This window comes from Panthera pardus, unplaced genomic scaffold (assembly GCF_024362965.1).
Source record: "Panthera pardus isolate Hobbes unplaced genomic scaffold, ASM2436296v1 HiC_scaffold_8, whole genome shotgun sequence".
NCBI lineage: Eukaryota > Metazoa > Chordata > Mammalia > Carnivora > Felidae > Panthera > Panthera pardus.
The window spans coordinates 15586655-15606149 of NW_026527013.1; the positions used below are offsets into that span (position 1 = coordinate 15586655).

The 19495-nt window shown below is 51.0% G+C and overlaps 1 protein-coding gene across 3 annotated transcripts in view; it reads left to right on the forward strand.

The window, feature by feature from the left end:
* The window catches only part of LIMD1 (LIM domain containing 1), a 66272-nt gene that overhangs the window by 28516 nt on the left and 18261 nt on the right, over positions 1-19495 (forward strand). For 2 of the 3 annotated variants that reach the window (XM_053898300.1, XM_053898303.1), the window contains exon 2: positions 2859-2960. In XM_053898300.1, the coding sequence (XP_053754275.1) occupies positions 2859-2960 (102 nt within the window). Of the gene's footprint in view, positions 1-2858; positions 2961-16608; positions 16741-19495 lie in introns of those variants that run through there. The other variant, XM_053898301.1, reaches the window with a different exon arrangement.

Below are 19495 nucleotides of genomic sequence, written 5' to 3' on the forward strand. Positions count from 1 at the left end.
TCCGTTTGTGCATTTCGCCGTTTGTGAATTTTCTCTTGGAAAAAAAAAAAAAAACAACTGTCAGCAAATAATGAACTCTTCTTAATGGTTTGCAGGCTGACGTGTTTGGGGCTGAGGCAGACTGCTCTCTGCACCTTACTTCGAAATGCATCAAAGATAAGAAGGGTTGTTGGGCTGACTGACAGCAGAATGATCACACCCGGAGAATTGGGGTGGTGGGCGTATGGGTGTTTCCCCCACGATTCTTTCAGCTTTTCTGCGTGATTGAAAATTTCATAATAAAACGGTGGAACAGAAGAACCGTAGGTAACTACTACTTGTGTTCTCCAGACCTTTCCATGAACAAATTCCCGCCAACAGCTGCTTTTCCTGGCTGTTCCTACAAACGGCCTCGCCTGCTTCTTGAAGGCAGTGTTGGTGAAGTGAGTTGAGGGCCCTGGGCCTGGTGAGCCCTCTGTGAACCTGGTGTGCGTGCTTTCACAAACCACGTGTTAGCTTTGAGCTTGACACAGTTCGTCAACTTGAATCGATAGGGCTCTGAAACACAGGGCTTTCCATCCTGCAGGCGGAAGGCTGGGCATTTGCAGCCTGAGAACTGCCCGACACCAGCATTAGGAAAGGGTGCTTGAGCCCCCGCCGACCGAGAACACAGTCTGGTTGCCAGCTGGACTCTGGGGGAGCTCCGCGTGTGTATGTGTTCAAAATTTTAAGGTTATACCATATATTTAAACATATGCAGACGGCTTTGACACTAGACCTTTTCTAGTCTAGAGAGAGCACTTGCTCTTGTAAGACTTTTTTTTAATGTTTATATTTGAGACAGAGAGAGAGAGAGAGAGAGAGAGAGAGAGAGACACAGAGTGCAAGTGGGGGAGGGGCAGAGAGAGAGGGAGACACAGAATCCGAAGCAGGCTCCAGGCTCTGAGCTGTCAGCACAGAGCCTGACGCGGGGCTCGAACTCACGAGCCGTGAGATCATGACCTGAGCCCAAGTCAGATGCTTAACTGACTGAGCCACCCAGGCGCCCCAGATCTGTTTTTAATTAAGATGCAAGAAGTAAAACCAACGATAATTTTATAAGAAACCACTCTTTTTTTAAAAAACTTTTTTTAGTGTTTATTCTTGAGAGAGAGAGAGAACGAGTGCAAGTGGGGGAGGGGCAGAGAGAGAGGAAGACAGAGTCGGAAGCAGGCTCCAGGCTCCGAGCTGTCAGCACAGAGCCCGACGCGGGGCTCGAACTCACCAACCGTAAGATCATGACCAGAGGCGAAGTCGGACGCTCAACCGACTGAGCCGCCCAGGCGCCCCAAGCAACCCCTCTTTGTATTTTGGCATATTTACTCCCTGAATTTTTGTTTTAATTTCATGCATCATTTACATAACTGTGATGGTTTTCATTTGACTGCAATGAAGGAGTTCTTAGAAAGGAAGCCCCAGCGACTCCTTTATGTGGACTGGCCCAGAGCCTGGGCTACAGCCGCAGAGATTCTGGGTTGGTCTAGACAGAGAGACTTCCCGCTTACTCACAGAGTACGATCCTGGGACGACTGGCACTTCTTAAAGAGCCCGTTTGACGTGGAAGCAACTTTTTGCTGAACACAGTAGCGTTACTGCATCCTTGTTACGTGTGTGCCTGGCCACTGAACGTCTGCCAAGTGGAGGGCGCTGTACCAGGTACTCTTGGCGTGTCCTCTCCCCGTAAACCTTCCAGGGGCTGCCATCATCCCGCCCTACGGGTGAAACCCCAGACAGCGGGGAGTTCAAATGATCTGCCCTAGTCACATAGTGCATGGATTGTGGGGTTCTAGTTCGGGAGCGGGCTCGATAGACAGCTTTGTAGCTGAGGCAGGACCAACTCCAGTGACCTTGGTGGTTTGCAGAGTGGCCTTTACGGCCGTCGGCCACTCCTGGGAACACGTAGGTGTTCCTAATTGAGAAGTGATGCTCCCAGAAGTTTCCAGGTTAACTCATGCCTCGTGGGAAGCGAGTGGGCGGGGAGGCTGAAGGTTAGAGACTGATTTCTGTTTCATCACGTTGCCATCAGAGCCGGAGAGGGGAGAGGGAGGGAGGCCTGGGGACTTGAAGGGACAAAGGGTGGGTGTAGGGTGCCCGGCAGGGGAGCCTGTGAGCAAAGGCTGAGAGCTGGGACCCTAGAGGGAGCTTGTTTGGAGGTGAGGGGCAGGGAAGGGCCATGGCCTTGCGGCCTGCTAGACGTGGGGCTGGTGGCCTGATACTTCTGCAAAAAGTGAGGCTCATCAGGGCACCTGGGTGGCTCAGTAGTGTCTGACTCATGATTTCAGCTCAGGTCACGATCTCACAGTTCGTAAGTTCGAGCCCTGCGCCGGGCTCTGTGCCAGCAGAGCCTGCTTGGGATTCTCTGTCTCTTTCTCAAAACACATGAATATACTTAAAAAAAAAAGTGAGGATCGTCAACCCTAGTTGGTTCCCATTGAGAATTGAAGGAAAGGATTTTGTTGAAATCGCCCGACCCGCATGCTTGGCAGGTTATGATCATGGTGCGGTTTTTTCGGATGCATCTGATAAACAGTGGGGGCCTTTGAAAGCTTTGGGCTGGGGTGTAGATCGGCAAAGCAGAGATTTTTCTGAATATCAGCATGCCATTATGGAGGTCGGCACGGGGCTCGGGAGTGGGGTTCTGAAGGCCAGCTCCTGGAGTTGAAAAGCTGATGGAGAGAGAGAGAGAGAGAGAGAGAGCGATCTCAAGGGAGTAATCCACTGGATTTGGTGATGGTCCGGTCATGGGGAGGGACAGGCATCTCACTTTGTTCATTGGCTTTTCTATGACTCGGTTTACTCTGTCTCTCGCCCTGACTCACTGGCGTGTTCTTACTTTGCAGGAGCCTGTGTGAAATGCAGCAAAGGGGTGTTCGGGGCCGGCCAGGCCTGCCAGGCCATGGGGAACCTCTACCATGATGCGTGCTTCACCTGTGCGGCCTGCAGTAAGTGTGGGGCACGTGGGGGGACAGGGACCGTGGGGACCAAGAAAGGGAGGACAGGGGAGAGCATCCTTCCTCGAGACACTTGACCCAGGCCTTCCACAGTGCCACAGAAAGGCAGGTCGGGGGGCCTCGGGAGCCCCCAGCACAGGGCCCATCGGAGGGAGGAGACGTGCCAACGACTGCCCGGGGCCGGCCTTGGAGAAGCGATGAGTGGGTTCCAAGCAATCTGTGATAACGTCAGGTTTGTAACGCCTGTCAGAGGTCTCAGAAGGGTTGGGGGGGAAAGCGTTGGGATCCGCCATCATCTGCCCCGTTGTCCGTCACCTCCCCCACCGTGGGACCAGCCCATCGAAAGTCCGTCAGTTACTCCAGTGGGAGGCGGGGCCCTTTTATAATTCTGGGACCCCACTCTTTGATTTGGAGGCTCCTCTGTGGGTGTGAAGTGTGAGCGTGTGCGTGAATGCCCGTGTGTGCACCAAGGCGTCAGTGCCTGTGAGCGCACACGCCTAAAGGGCTCTCCACTCCGTACACGCAAATTAGGAGACCAGGCCTGTGCTCAGCCCCGCGGACTGCTCATTGGGTTGATGGCAAGCGCAGTGGAAGATTCTAGCACATTCGCGATGTTTGCCAAGTCTGACCAGGTCAGGAGTTGTGCTTGTTTTATGGTCTCTACCGAAGGTTAATTTTGAGGAGGATTTTTTTAGAAAACACCCCGCTGATGTTCTCTGGTCCTGTGCTGAGGCTAGCGGCTATCAATGACAAGGAAACAGTACGATAAAGCCGGAGCGTCTGGGACAAAGTGGTCTTGTTATCTGGCCCAGTGGTTCTCAATCCTGGCTCTTCACTAGAATCCCCTAGGAGATTTTCTTTCTTTTTCTTTTTTTTGAAGTTTATTTATTTATTTTTGAGAGAGAGAGAAAGAGAGATAGCGAGCACACAGGGGAGGGGCAGGGAGAAAGGAGAGAGAATCCCAAAAAGGCTCCATGATGCCAGCCCAGAGCCTGATGGGGGGCTCAAACTCATGAACCGTGAGATCATGACCTGAACTAAGATCAAGAGTTGGACTGAGCCACCCAGGTGCCCCTCCCCTAGGGGCTTAAAAATTTTTTTTTTAATGTTTATTTGTTTTTGAGAGAAAGAGAGAAAGAGAATGAGCCAGGGAGGGGCAGAGAGGGGGAGACACAGGGGAGAATCCAAAACAGGCTCCAGGCTCTGAGCTGTCAGCCCAGAGCCTGACGTGGGGCCCGAACCCATGAACTGTGAGACCGTGTCCTGAGCCGAGATCAAGAATCCGACACTTCACCGACTGAGGCACCCAGGCGCCCCTCCCCAGGGGATTTTAAAAGCTGGTGATGCACCAGTCCCATGCTGACCAGCAAAATCAGGAGCGCTGGGGGTGGAGTTTCTAGAATGGGCAAGAGTGCTCTTCCTGTCTCCTCAGGCGACTCCAGGGTGTGGTCAGGCCTGAGTGTCTGGATTAGTGCCAGCGGAGAAAGAAGGGGGAGAGATTTGCTCTTGGCTGGTTTGCGGCACCCTGAGAGCCTCCTGCTTCCCAGTCTAAAGTCAGCCAGCTGGGTACGGACCCGGCTCCCAGCCTGCCAAGCTGTGATGATGGCTAGGCATACGCCCGGGTTCGAAACCTCATACGTGCGTCCTCGCTGCGATTTCCCATAAGACGCGTGCCGGAGAGGCCACGGTTCGTGCATTGATGAGTATTCCCCTTTGCGGGGAAAACGTGAAAGCCTTGGAGGTGAGTCGGAATTCTGCTGAGCATCCGCAGTGGAAGTGTGGGCGTCGTCCGGGGATCGGTTTCCCTGGGCCCCTGGCTTCTCCTTGTCTTTGAGCCACACTACACACCGTGTAAGTTGTAGAATCCTGGTTGGCGACCACGATTCTTGTCCCTAACGATGCAGACTGTGTCTGGGGGAGGATGCAATTGCCGGTCGCCCTGTGGAGGTTGGTTTCCCTTCTGCTGAAGCAAGTGTATTTCAGCACGTCTGATGGCCACGTAGCCGGCGTTCTCTGCGCTATCCCAGATGTAACGTCTTCCTGCTGCCCGCGTTAACTGATCAGTTAAATTAAATCCTTGGCCATGTGTTTGGGTCTTATCTGTACAAGAGTTGGGATCCTGCCTCTTGCTAAAAAAATTATCTTTGGGGCGCCTGACTCAGTCGGTTGAGCATCCGACTTCGGCTCGGGTCATGATCTCGTGGTTCGTGGGTTCGAGCCCCGCGTCGGGCTCTGTGCTGACAGCTCAGAGCCTGGAGCCTGCTTCGGATTCTGTGCCTCCCTCTCTCTCTTTGCCAGTCCCCTGCTTGTGCACTCACTCACTCTCTCTCTCTCTCAAAAATAAATAAACATAAAAAAAAATTATCTTTGCCTTTTGGCTCCTACAACTGGTTCTCAATATTTGCTGTTTTCCGGGGAAAAAAGAAAATATTAAGTGGAAGCTGTCTTTCATCTCAAGCAATTGCCATTTGAACAAAGAAAGCTTCTCGGGGGTCAGGGGTGGGCACCGAAAAGTCAGTGGGTGCCACTCGTGGCTGCCTGACCACCTGTCGGTTCCATGACGGGTTGAATTTATCGTCAAATGATGGCAGGTGCAAACACTTCAGGCAAACACAGCTGGTTGGGGATTTTCTTGGTGTGGCCTCTAAGGCCCTTGTGGTCTGCTCTCTGGCTTAATGCTTCCCGTAATTTATCACAAACTGAACTCTCTTTTCTACTTCCTTCTCCCTGATCACACTGCCCCCTAGGTCTGCTCTCCCCACTCACTTCATACATGTAAGTTCTGTCCAGCCGTTAGAGCAGCCAGCTCAAAGGCTGCCTCTTCCAGGAAGTCTTCCCCGTTCCCCTAGCAGGAAGAAACCGTCCTCCCCCCACCCCCCCTTGAACTTGAACTTGGCATGCCCTGCTTTCTGACTGATGCTGTCCTGTAGACTGTGAGGTCACTCTCTGTGACTTTGGAGCCGGCAGGCCAGGCCCTGGAACAGAGTCGCTGAAGAGGTGAGGACAGGACTCCTTCAGAAAGCGAGTGCCACACATTCCTGTTGGCCAAGGGCCTGCACGCTCCTGTGGTGTGTGAACACAGCTTCCCCCGCGCCCGCCGGGAGCGGTTGGAGACCCAGGCACGCGTCTGAGCGGCGTCTCTTGGGCACTAGAGGTGATTTGCCCTTGTGCAGTTGACTTATTGCTGCCCTGTGACTATTTTCAACAGCAGGAGGCACCTGGGTGCTCCGTGTCCTGGCCCTGCCAGTCCTCAGGTGCATCTCTGGGAACACCGGCCCCGCGCAGATGGCTCGGCCGGGGCCGGGCCCGGTCCCCCCCGTCGCTGGTAGAAGAGAACATGGGGGCCCAGAGAGGGGAAGAGAATTTCTCAAGATGAAACACCTACCAACAGAGCTGGCACGGGAATCCAGGGCTCCTGGATCTAATTAGCTTTGCATATCCCACTTTCTCTGGTCGGTTAGTGTATATGTTAGTGAGTATACAGGTGTGTGTTTTCTGTCTTCCCATTTCATTATGAAGATGATCTAGCTTGGGGCGCCTGGGTGGCTCATTTGGGTAAGCATCCCACTCTTTTTTTTTTTTTAATTTTGAGAGAGACAGACATTGTGAGTGGGGGAGGGGCAGAGAGCGAGAGCGAGAGAGCGAGCGAGAGAGGGAGAATTCCAAGCAGGCTCCCTACTGTCAGCACAGAGCCCGATGCGGGGCTTGAACTCACGAAACCGTGAGATCATGATCTGAAACTGAGTCGGACGCTTAACCGACTGAGCCACCCAGGCACTCGCGCCCCCCCCCCCCCCCCCGCCCCCAAGAGAATTTCAAGGGCAGAGACCTGGATGTGTGATTCTAGCACAGGTGTCTTTACTCGTATGTTTTCCCTTCCAGGTTTTGCCCAGAGGTATACCCGGCTTGTAGAGCTGTGATCATAGCATATAAGTCATGTTCCGTCCTTTGTGATCGAACGTGCCGTGGACCCATCCGCGTCTCTGCAGTGTGGATCATGATGATTTTAACAGTCGCAGAGCAATCGGCTGCGTTGTGCCGTAGGTCTATGGCGCTCAGCTCGTGTGGGGTTTGCCGGTTGTTCCGCAGAGCCCGCCCCCTGCCTGCACCCCCTTTTTCCTCTGCTGAATTGTTTCCTTGGTGTCCTGCCCGGAAGCAAGCATTCAGGGTGTGGCGTGTGGACCTTTGTGTGGTCTGCTCAAGTCCCTCCTTTCTCAACTGCTCCTCCGGGGGCAGGGGGGGCCAGTGTGTGTGGTTGCCATGGAGATGTGGGGCGTCTCCCTTCTCCCCGCCTCGGGTCCTGCTCTCCAGTGGCTGTGCTCTCAGCTGGATGCCCCGAGAAAGCCATTGGCACAGCGTGGAGCAGGAGGAGGGTCAGCGCAAGGGGCAGGCCTGGCCTTGGCCAGCGGCCACGCCGTGTCTGACGCCGGGTGTCGAGTGGCCCGAGGAGAAGCTGGCGCCCGGCTGTGGCTGAGAGAGGTAGAATGAGGCGGAAGGAAAGGTGTGGGTCTGGACGTGTGGGTCAAGAGGGGCTCTCCAGAGTGGGGCTCTGGCACCTTCCAGAACAGACGGTGAGGGAGAAGGAAGGCAAGGCTCTGTGTCCTTGCTGCAGGCAGTTTTAGATCTAAAACGTCAGCTTTTGTTGTTCCAAGACTAGACAGCCCCCATCCTGGAGTCCAGGTGAAGCCTGTTGGCCATGTGCGTGTTCATGGCTGCTCTGATGTTTCCTCTGTACCAGCTGGGAATGAGCGATCAGATAGGAGATTCCATGCGTGTTCTCTCCCTCCCTGAGGCCCAGAGAACACGAGGGCCCGGGCCTGGGCGTGGGATGGGGGGCAGGTCCAGGTGGACGGAAACTGTTGCCCACATAGGCCTGGTCTCAGAGAAGGACCACTGCGAATCAACGGCGTCCACTCAGGGGACAGTGTTGGGATGTGCAAGTCACGGCCAGAACAGGTGGCTTTCAGTGCCATACCTAGTTCTCCTACCCTGGGGGGGGGGGGGGGGCGTGCACGGTGACCTGCCCGTCACGCCTCGGGGAAAGCACACCGTAAAGTGAGGACCATATGCCGTTGCCCATCCCACCTTCCAAAAACCAAACCCTGGGGGAGGTTAAAGATTGCGAGTGAATTTCATAGTGAACTCTTACCCCTTTAGACCCAGTCATGGGAGTCTGAGTTACGAAAAATCTGTATCTAGAAATCTAAAAAAAGTACCTCGTCATTACCGCAGGTAAGGAAAACAGCCAGAATTAAGGCCAGCGTCGTGGAACGGGGGTTCTTGAGTAAGTCAGTGGTTGGTGATTGGTGGTCCATCATCCAGTAGGTTCTAGAATTGGGAGGGTGCTCGTCAGCTATTTTGTTTTCTTAGGAAGTTTAAATGCTGCCTCTGAGATCATGAGTACTTTCTTTTTTTGATGTGTTCATATTTATTTTTGGGAGGGAGAGAGAGCCCGAGTGGCAGAGGGCAGACAGAGAGCAGACAGAGAGGAAGACAGAGGATCCAAAACACGGGCTGATAGCACAGAGCCCGACGTGGGGCTCGAACTCATGCTGTGAGATCATGACCTGAGCCAAAGTCGTCCGCTCAACCGACTGAGCCACCCAGGCGCCCCATGTTTCCTTTTTTCGTTGACTTTGTATGCAACCTCATCCACCCAGCGTTCGAAAACGCTCACAGATTCTGAAATAGCGGAGCCAGCACGAGGGAGGTCTTGCTTTAATTCACAGCTGGACTGCTTCCTTAAACCAGTAATCACAATATTTATAAGTAGCTTGTAGATGAGCTGCCCAGCTTGCTGTTGACCTGCCCCCACACCAAGCCTTCCACCCACGGGAGCTCGCTAAATCTGGAACAGTCCAGTGAGTTCAGCATTATTGTCGGCCTCCTTTTACAGGCAGGCAGACAGGGGCTTGGGAGTGCAGCTTGCTTGTGGCTGGTGACCTCGCTGTTAAGTAGCGTGCTCCGCGCCCGAGCCCAGGACCGTGTGGACCCACAGCCTTTGCTCCCGCCACCGCGTTAGTGTCAGATTACCCTTGCTCGGAGAGAACGCGTGTCAGAGACAGGACGCTGGCCGCGCACTGCACTCTTGTGTTGGGGCTGTGCGGTGGCAGAAGCTGGGTTTTCAGAGATTCTCTGGTTGTGAACGCAGGAGAACAGCCTGAGGCTTGGAAGAGGGGAGATACGAGAGACCTGGATTAAAGGCTCTGATGCCTGAATTTCTGAGCCGTTGGCTCACGCCAGCGTTTCTCGCCACATTCAGCAGTTGTGAGTAAGCCGCATGAGTCAGCTGCATCCAAGGAAAACGCCGGGGATCAAGAATGTGAGAAAGGAAGAGTAGGCACGGGCTCAAGGAAGCCAGTGGGCGAGGAAGAAATCAGGAAGCAACCAAAATAGACGAGCCGGGCAAAGGGCTGTGTGGGTCGGCAGAGGGCAGAGGGGCAACATCGACTTGGTGCGTTGTTACAAGGGTCTCTCGTGTTCGTCTCTAGCAAAGCCGGTTGTGCCGAGGCCCCTGACTCGGGGCCAGACTTGGTTTCCCAGATCAGACTTTGTGGGTCCAGAGGCCGTGAGGTCCCTGACAGTGGGAAACATCAGATTCTTCATGCCTGTGACATTAATTAGCAGGGTCTGGGGTATTGGAGCCCTGTACTGTAGGGGGTGGCTCCTGCGTAACCCACGCCTGCTTGCAACACGTACGTTCCAGGTGCGTGACAGCACGCACACACGGTTTGGGTGGGTGTTCTGGTACGTGGGGGGGCACCGCGCCCTAATTAGCATGAAGACATTGTACCCGGTGCCTCATCTCTGAGCCAGAATTCTGGGTTTGGGGAATAAGGTCTTTTTTGGAGGTCTGAACTTTACCCTGGCACCATAGACGCTACTTGGGTCTCTTTGGCTCTCTTGCCAAGAGTGTCTGTTCTTTGCTTTCTTAAATGTTCTGTCTCTCAAATATTCTCTTAAATTTCTGTCCCCAACCCTGGCCCCGTGGTGGTGCATTCAGTGTGTCGGCTGGAGTGGGCCACAGGTGCCCGGGCGTTTGGTCAAACGTTATTCTGAATGTGTCTGTGAGGATGTTTCTGGAGGAGAGTAACAATTGGTAGGCCGAGCGAGTGAAGCAGATTTTTTTTCCCCCCCTGACACGGGTGGTCCTTGCCCAATCAGTTGAAGGCCCGCACGGAATCAGAAAAGCTGACCTTCCCACAAGTAAGGGATTTCTTCGTGCCTGACTGCCTTGAGCAGGGACATCCATTCTCCCTGCTTTCGGACGGGAATGACACCATCAGCTCTTCCAGGGCCTGTGGCTTGCCTACTGCTGATCTTGGTGCCCTTGTCAGCCTCCATAATCATGTGACCCAGTTCCTTTTTTTTTTTTTTTTAATTTTTTAAAATATTTATATTTGAGAGAGAGAGAGAGAGAGAGACCAAAACAGAGCATGAGCAGGAAAGGGGCAGAGAGAGAGAGGGCGACACAGAATCCGAGGCAGGCTCCAGGCTCTGAGCTGTCAGCACAGAGCCCGATGTGGGGATCAAACTCACGAACCACGAGATCATGACCTGAGCCGAAGTCAGACGCTTAACCGACCGAGCCACCCAGACACCCCTGAACCAATTCCTTTTAATAAATCTCTCTGTTTCTGTCTGTACATATACACATGGGTGTGCATACACGTGTGCACACCTACACATGCATGTGCACACATATGCATATACCCTCCAGGTTCCATGCCTCTGCAGACCCCTGGCTAATAAGGACCCTTTTGTATTTCTTCTGCATTGTCGTCCCTTCCCTCCCTACTTCCTCCCTCCTTTGTGTCCCCTCACTGACGATTTCTTTGCACCCACAGCCTCCATCATGGAGCCCATGGGGCTTCTATGCTCCTGTACGATGCGGACCCCTGACTGCACCTGCACGGATCCTGCTTCCGAGGCCTGTGTGCATGTGCATGATGGACATCCTGGAGGATCTGCCACAGTCACCCGGGAATGTGTCTGTGGTCCTCAAGTTTGCCTCACCTTCCTTTGGCCTCTAGCTCCCTATTTCCTGAACTCTAGATTCGAAGCACCCACTGTGGCAGCCAATGGCCACACGTGACTTTTGAGCACTTGAAATGTGGCCAGTGTGACTGAGGAATCGAACATCGTATTTTATTTTGTTTCCTCTTGATAAAATTTTTAATGTTTATTTACTTTTGAGAGAGAGAGAGAGAGAGTGCAAGGGGCGGGGAGGGGCAGAGAGAGAGGGAGACACAGAATCTGAAGCAGGCTTCACCAGCACGGGGCTTGAACTCCCGGAGCCTGAGATCATGACCTGAGCTCAAGTCGGACACTTAACCCACTGAGCCACCCAGGCGCCCCTACGTCATTTTTTGTTTTAATTGAAGTTTTAAATGTAAATAGCCACATGTGGCCAGTGGCTACCATATCGCACAGTGCAGGTAAAGTCTCTCATTCCTAAACCTTATTAATTCCCTTGTGGATATGAGATGATCAGTGAAGCTTATTATGTTTCGTACTTTATACATTGCAAAGGTAATATAGTCACACGGAAAAAGAAAACACATACGGGAGAAGAAAATTACCTATCGCCAAATACCGAAACAAGACCAAAACACGTCTGCCGTGCCCGCAGAGCTGTGCCCGAGCTCGTTGCTGTCTCCCTGTGTTCACTCTGCTGCCCTGCGTTTTCCATTTAGAAGTATATACATCCTATGCCTTCTTCCTCATTGTTCTGCGTGCTGCATAAGATCCTGTTGCCTTTGATGAGTCAAAATCAGCACAGCCTTCCTGCCCGTTGAGTTTAAAGGGGAGGAGAACCCTCACCACGTGGCTGCCAGACTCTGTTCCGAAAAGGCACCAAGGCTGGGTGGCGATCCCGTGGCCGGGTTTTCAAGGACCGGATGCACCTCCGGGGCACTGACCGGCCTGGGAGTCCGGCAGGTGCGGTGCTGGAGCAGAGGGTGCAGGCTTCCCTGTGATCAGGGCAGTGGGGACAGCTGTGCCCAAGCAGAGCAGCACAGCCACCATTGTCGGGTTGAACGATGCCAGCAGGGTCCCGGGAGGCCCCATTTGGGGAAGACCCTTCTGGTTCTTATGTGGATCCCTGCTGATCCCTCCCGACTGTCTTGGGTCCTGTTCGCTGGCCTGCCATCTCCATCCACACAGCCGGCCTTTGAGCACAGCTTTGTGGGGACCACTCCCCGGCTCGGAGGCCTCTGCCACTTCTTGCCTTAACGGCACAGTCCAGTTCCTTCGCTTAGCATTGAACCAATTCCTTAAGCCAGCTCCGACTCCTTGCCTGTCTTCCGTCTCGCCGCTGCCTCCTCCACCCGCCATCCCGCAGAGCCTCCTGGCCCCACGGAACACGCCTGCCCTTCCTGGTGCCCGTCACCCTCGCCTTTCCTCCCCACCTTGGTGAATGCCGCTCTCCAAGGTGCTGTCCTCCTGTGTTTAATTTTTTGAGGAATTGTTTCGCAAAGTGGCTGCAGCATTTTCCATTCCTACCAGCAGTGTGTGAGGATTTCAGTATCCCCACATCCTTGCCAACACTTGTGATTATCTGACCCTTTGATTCTTAACCATCCTAATGTGAAGTTGAATCTCAGTGCGGTTTGGTTTGCGTTTTCCTGACTAATGATGTTGAATACCTTTCTTTAAAACATTTATGTTTTGGGAGAGTGCAGGTAGAGGAGGGGCAGAGAGTGGGGGACGAGGATCGGAAGCAGGCTCTGTGCTGACAGCAGCGAGCTGGTGTGGGGCTCGAGCTCACAATCCGTGAGATCATGACCTGAGCCCAAGTCAGACACTCAACTGAGCCACCCAGGTGCCCTGATCTTTTCATGGACTGATTTGCATGTCTTATTTGGAGAAATGTCTGTTCAGATCCTTTACCCATTTTTTCATTGGGTTTTTAATCCCTTTATTTTTGAGTTTTGATAGATTTTATATGTGTTGCATATGAGTCTCCAGTATATGATTTGTAAATATTTTCTCTCCTTCTATGCACTGTCATTTCCCTTTCTTGATGTTCTTATTTGCAGCACAAAAGTTTTAAATTTTGATGCAGTCTAATTTATCTATTTTTTTTCTTTTGTTTCTTGTGTTTTTGGTGCTTTGTATAAGAAAACAGTGCCCAACCCAAGGTCATGAAGACTCATGCCCATATTTTCTTCTGAATGTTATAGTCTTAGCTCTTAAGTTGAAGTCTTTAATCTATTTTGAGTTGGTTTTTATATGGTTTGAGGTAGGGGTTCCACTTCATTCTTTTGCACATGGATATGAAGTGTTCCCAGCATTGTTTGTTGAAGAGACTACTATTGGGACATCGGGGTGACTCAGTCGGTTAAGCATCTGATTCTTGGTTTCAGCTTACGTCATGATCTCACAGTCCCATGAGATCAGTGCACAGCCTGCGTGGGGTTCTCTCTCTCCTCTGTCTCTCTGCCCCTCCCCACTTGTGTGCCCACCCTCGCGCTCTCTCTCTCAAAATAAATAAACATGAAAAAACAAAGAAAAAGAAAAGACTACTCTTTCTCCATTGGATTGTCTTGGCAAATGTGTCCAAAATGAATTGACCCTAAAAGTAAGGGTTAGTTTCTGGTCCCTCAATTGTTTTTTTTCCATTGCTCTAGTCAATTATCTTTGAAAGCGATTTAACTAATAAGAAAAAAATCTCATTTATCCATGCAGTTGTTGCTATTTCTGGCCTTTTTCATTTCTTGTTTAGATCCAGATTTTCATCTGGTACCATTTTCCTTCTGCTTAAAGGCCTTCAGCTTTTTTTTTTTTTAATAGTGCAGATCTGCTGGTAATGAATCCTTTCAGCTTTTGTATGTCTGAATTCATCTTTATTTCATTTTTGAGTTTCAAGAACATTTTTTCTGGGGCTAGAGAATTCTAGGTTGATAATTTTTTCTTCTACTTTAAAGATATTGTTCGAGGGGCGCCTGGGTGGCTCAGTCAGTTAAGCTCAGGTCATAATCTCACGGTCCGTGAGTTCAAGCCCCGCGTCGGGCTCTGTGATGGCAGCTCGGAGCCTGGAGCCTGCTTCGAGTTCTGTGTCTCCCTCTCTTTCTGCCCCTCCCCTGCTCATGCTCTGTCTCTCTCTCTCTCAAAAATAAATAAACGTTAAAAAAATTTTTTTTTTAATTTCTAAAGATATTGTTCCATGAGGCACCTAGGTGCTCAGTTGGTTAAGTGGCCGACTTCGGCTCAGGTCATGATCTCATGGTTCATGAGTTTGAGCCTGACATCGGGCTCTGTGCTGACAGCTCGGAGCCTGGAGCCTACTTCAGATTCTGTGTCTCCCTCTCTGTCTGCTCCTCCCCCGCTCACACTCTGTCTCTCTCTCAAAGGTGAATAAACATTTAAAAAAAATAAAATAAAGATATTGTTTCATTGTTTTCATCAGAAATCCGATGTCTACTTTATCTCTGTTTCTCTATAGGTAACATATCTTCTTTCTCTGTCTGCTTTTAAGTTTTCTGTCATTGATTTTAAGAAATTTGATCATGATGTCTCTTGGTGTCTTTTGTATGTTTCCCATGCTTGGGGTTTGTTGAGCTTTTTGGATGTGTGAGTTTATAGTCTTTGCCAAATCCGGAACATTTCTGGTCGCTGCTTCTTCACGTTTTTCTGCCGCGCCTTCCCCCTGCCCTCTCCTCTCCTTCAGGGACTATGTTACCCCTTTTGACGACTCTTTGTTAAATTTAATAAATTGGCCTGTAAATTAAATCTTAATTAAGGTTGTCTCACAACTCCCTTATGTTCTTCTTATTCTTAAAATTCTTTTACGTTTTGAGGAAGAATGTTTCATTCTCAAACGAATGTTTCATTTTGGCCATTGAGCAGCCAGTTTTTATTATTATTAAGCCTTTAGATCCACTTATCTTTTCCCTTGTAGTGTGCAGTGTCCTAATCCCATCCAAAGTGTTTTTCATCTCCGATACTTTAGTTTTCATCTTTGGCCACTCAATATGGGCATTTTTAAAGATTTTCCATGTCGCTATTTAACTTTTTGGACATATGAAATATGGTAGCAATAACTTGTGTCTCTTTTTCTAGTGACTCGAAGATATGTGTCTGATCTGCCTTGATTTCCGTAGATTGACTGTTTTCTTAATTATGGGTTGTCTGTCTTGCCTTTCTGTGTGCCTGGTAATCTTTGACTGGATGCCAGACATTGTGAATTTCACCTTGTTGAGTCCTGGGTATTTTTGTATTCCTTTGAATCTTCTTGAGCTTTTCAGGGATGTAGGTAAGTTATCTGGAGACAACGATGTTTCTGGAGCAGAGGGCTCCAGGGCAAAACCTTCTTGAGCATTTCACTCAATACCCAGTTCTCACGGATTACGAGTTTTCCCACTCTGGCTGGTGGGAATAGGCACTGTTTTCGGCCCTTGTGGGTGACTTTCTCCCCCGGGCTTGGTTAGTTTCTTCACAGGCATGTGCTGATCCAAGACCTGCTGAATACTCAAAGGAGACCCTCTGCAGGTCTCCAGGATTTTTTTCTCTGTACAGCGTTCTCTGATCCAGATGATCATTGTCTGGAATAGTAGGAATGGAAAACAAAAGAGAGATGGGTTTGTAAAACTGTAAGGAAAAAAAAAAAAAAGACTTGGGAGCAGCCAGTGAGAAGAGAATTGGGTTGTGGAGCGGGTCTACTCGTAGCGTGGTCTCCGACAGTGTGGTCAGTAAGGCGAGAAGCGCAGAAATTGTGACCCTTTAGAAACGTTTGCAACAATTTGACGGAGTAGATTGGAGCCTGGCTTTGATGTTTCATTTTCCCACACTGTTGTATTTTCCAAGAAAAGAAGTCTGACAGATGGAAATGAAAAACAAAACAAAAACCTGGCCCTTTACCGCAGGTAGACTGAGAAAGAAGGGGCGACCCGGAGGGTTTGGGCAGAGAGAGATGGGGGCGGATGAGATTTTTAGCTCATGTAGGTTTCCGGTGAGGAAACTGAAGGTCTTGATGGGATCCTGGCAACAGTGACTTCCGCTAAACACTTAGTATGAGCCAGCACCGCATTGGGCTCCCTACTGCGAACCCCCTGCTTTCTCCCTCTCCACAGCACCCTCTACCAAGGAACCCCCAGGGTCAGGTGACCGGCCAACCTCTGGTTTCTGGGAAAGTGGCAAAGCCAAGGGCCCTCTCCTGTGTGCTTTTCTGTTTTCCACCTTCTTCCTGGTTCCTCGGCCCCCTGAGGCTGCGCGAGCCTAGGAAATCCAGGTTGATCGGTTCATTTGCACTGAACCAATTTGATTGGCTTTTCACTTGGTTGGTATTAGGAGTTCATTAAGGGTTAACCTGTTCTGGACGAAGCTGTTTGAAGAAGCAGATCGGGGAGAATTTTGTGCGATAAAGCAAAAATGTTCCCTAGCTGCCCTGGTCACAAGTGGCCACTGGCTACTTGAAATGTTCTCGTTCAAGTCCTTGAACTGAATGTTTAGTGTTATTTTATTTTAATTAACTTAGATTTACATAGGAATGGCTACCTAGGGCTGGGGACCAAGGCGACCAAGCTGGTAGAAGTGACCGTCTTGGGACAGCACAATAAAAATAAAATGTAAACAGTTGCTAATTTTTACAATAAAAACGGAATCTAAACAGTTGCTAATGTGTACTTCCTTTCTGCAGGGAACTCCTCTCATTATCCGGAAAACCTTGCATTTTTACTTTTCTTCGGGAAGGTATTCTGGACACTGAAATTTGTGATGAAGTCTTCCAGCCAAGGGCCAATTACTTTTCCAGAGTAGACAAGCCGTTTCTATTTCTTTTTTTTAAATTTTTTTTTTAACGTTTTATTTATTTTTGAGACAGAGAGAGACAGAGCATGAACGGGGAGGCACAGAGAGAGAGGGAGACACAGAATCGGAAGCAGGCTCCAGGCTCTGAGCCATCAGCCCAGAGCCCAACGCGGGGCTCGAACTCACGGACTGCGAGATCGTGACCTGAGCTGAAGTCAGCCGCTTAACTGACTGAGCCACCCAGGCGCCCCGCCATTTCTATTTCTAGAAGGAAAGGAGAATGTTAGGTTTTATTTGTCAGCTCAGACGGCCGCCCTCTCTTTGCGACACCTGTAACTGTTGTCACAGCTACGCTGGCTTCATCCACATTTTTCTCTTTTCAGCTGAAGGGGGCCCTGAGGGCAAATATAAAATAGCCATTTGCTGTCCGTAGGAGGTGGCTTTTTGACGAGTTTGTACACTTATTTATCAATATTTTATAAACTGTTGTTGTGATGGAAAAATAAAGAGCAACTATGACTCTTCCAAAGCTCTGGGAAAACTGTTTATTTGGTATGGTTTTGGTGTGCACGTGACTAGGTGTTTGACCAGGAGGAATCACGTTAAGCGGGAATGCTGGTTCAGAGAGCAGCCCGGGGCAGCCCCTATCGGAGCGGTTCTCAAAGAGTGGTCCGCGGACCAGTGCCTGCAGCCTCACGTGGGAAGGGGCACGTTCTCAGGCCCCTCCCAGACCTGCTACGTCAGAGTCTCCGGGGATGGGGCTCGGCAGGTGGTTCTGAAGCATGGAACTAAGCCCCTCGACCCTTCCATTTTGTCCTCTGTATGAGCACCGACACAGCCACGGCCGGCTCCCTGGTGTCGCGCCTCTAGGCAGGTGCCACTGTAGGAAGTGAGTGAGGACGGCAGAGCTCATCCCCGTGCAGGGCAGTGGAGTGAGGAGGAGGTTTGGTCGGGAAGGCCAGGAGATCCGCCTTTCCCCTGCCTAGTTGACAGATACTCCTTTGGGTTTGTTTGTTTGATTGATTTAATTTAAAAAAATTCATTTATTTTTGAGAGAGAGAGAGAATGAGTGGGGCTGGGGGGGGGGGGGCGGGCAGACAGCGAGGGAAACACAGAATCCAAAGCAGGTTCCAGGCTCTGAGCTATCAGCGCGGAGCCCGACGCGGGGCTTGAACCCACAAACTGTGAGATCATGATCTGAGCCACGCAGGTGCCCCACTTTTTAAATTTTTTTTTTAAACATTTACTTATTTTTGAGAGAGAGAGAGAGAGAGCATGCACATAGGGGAGGGGCAGAGAGCGGGAGAAGGAGGATCCCAGGCAGGCTCTGCGGTGTGACCACGGCACTCGTTGTGGGGCTCGAACTCACGAACCGTAAGATCATGACCTGAGCCTAAATCAAGACTCACCCAGGCACCCCGAGAGATACTCCTTTGGGGACAAAGTGGGTCTAGTGTGATGGGAAGTGTGCTTGCTGACTTTGCTCCAGAGAGCCGCGTTCAAGTCCCATCTCTCCTACCTCCTTGTAGCCACAGTAGGTGTTTGCCTGACTGACTTGGCTGTTGCATGAACAGGGTAGGTGGCGCTAAACTGCCTCAGGTACAGGTCACGTTGTTGGAGATGAGCGCGCGACGACGACCCGAGCCAGCTGGCTGCCTCCACCAGCCAGCCTGGAGTCCGTGCGCTGTGCCGCCCCTCCTGTGCCGGTCCTGGCTGTGGTTTGGTGCCACCTAGTGGTGGTTGGCTGCCCCCAGCGTGTACGTCCGTGGGTTCCGGATCCGGCACCTCAATGGAATTTTGAGGACGGGGAGGGATTCCAGGAATTCTCAGCTTAGTTGGTGTCTGTGTCATTGGCCAGATCTGGAGTGAGTCAGGCTCAAGAATACTTTCCCTGCCTGGCCCCACCTTCCCCTCGTTGTGCCTGCACTGGAAGATGGGAGCCAGTCACCAAACACATTACAGCCTCGTGAGGGCCGTCACAAGGGACTTTTATAGAATTGTCAAGCCAATGAAGTGAGATACAATGTAAAGTGCCCAGTACATAGAAAGTGCTTTAATATAAGGGTTTTTTTAAATGCTTATTTTTGAGACAGAGAGAGAGAGAGAGAGAGAGAGAGAGAGAGAGAACATGAGTGGGGGAAGGGCAGAGAGAGAGGGAGACACAGAATCCGAAGCAGGCTCCAGGCTCTGAGCTGTCAGCACAGAGCCCAACCCGGGGCTTGAACTCATGAACTGAGAGATCATGGCCTGAACTGAAGTTGGACGCTTAACTGACTACGCCACCCAGGTGGTCCTGTATCACATTTGTATGAAGAGAAAAGGAGGGGCGCCTGGGTGGCTTAGTCAGTTAAGCGTCCGACTCTTGGTTTCGGCTCAGGTCATGATCTCACAGTTCGTGAGTTCAAGCCCCACATCGGGCTCCGTGCTGTTAGCTTGGAGCCTGCTTGGGATTCTCTCTCCTCCTCTCTCTCTGCCCCTCCCCTGCTTGTGCGTGTGCGCATGCTCTCTCTCTCTGTCTCTCTGTCTCTCTCAAAATAAATTAATAAACGTTAAAAAGAAAAGGAAACCCAGAAAGTTGGGAGTGGTCCTGGGGTGTCATTTCCAGCGATTCCCAAGGATAATTAATTCCTGTGTATGTGCCCTGCTCCGTGATACTGACGCGGGGGTGTTATTTTTGCCTCATTCTGCGCAAATGCCTTCCATGCTTGCTGCAGCCTGCAGGGGGCGGTCGTGCACTTCTCCATAGAAGGCACATGGTAAGACAAGGACAGAAAGGG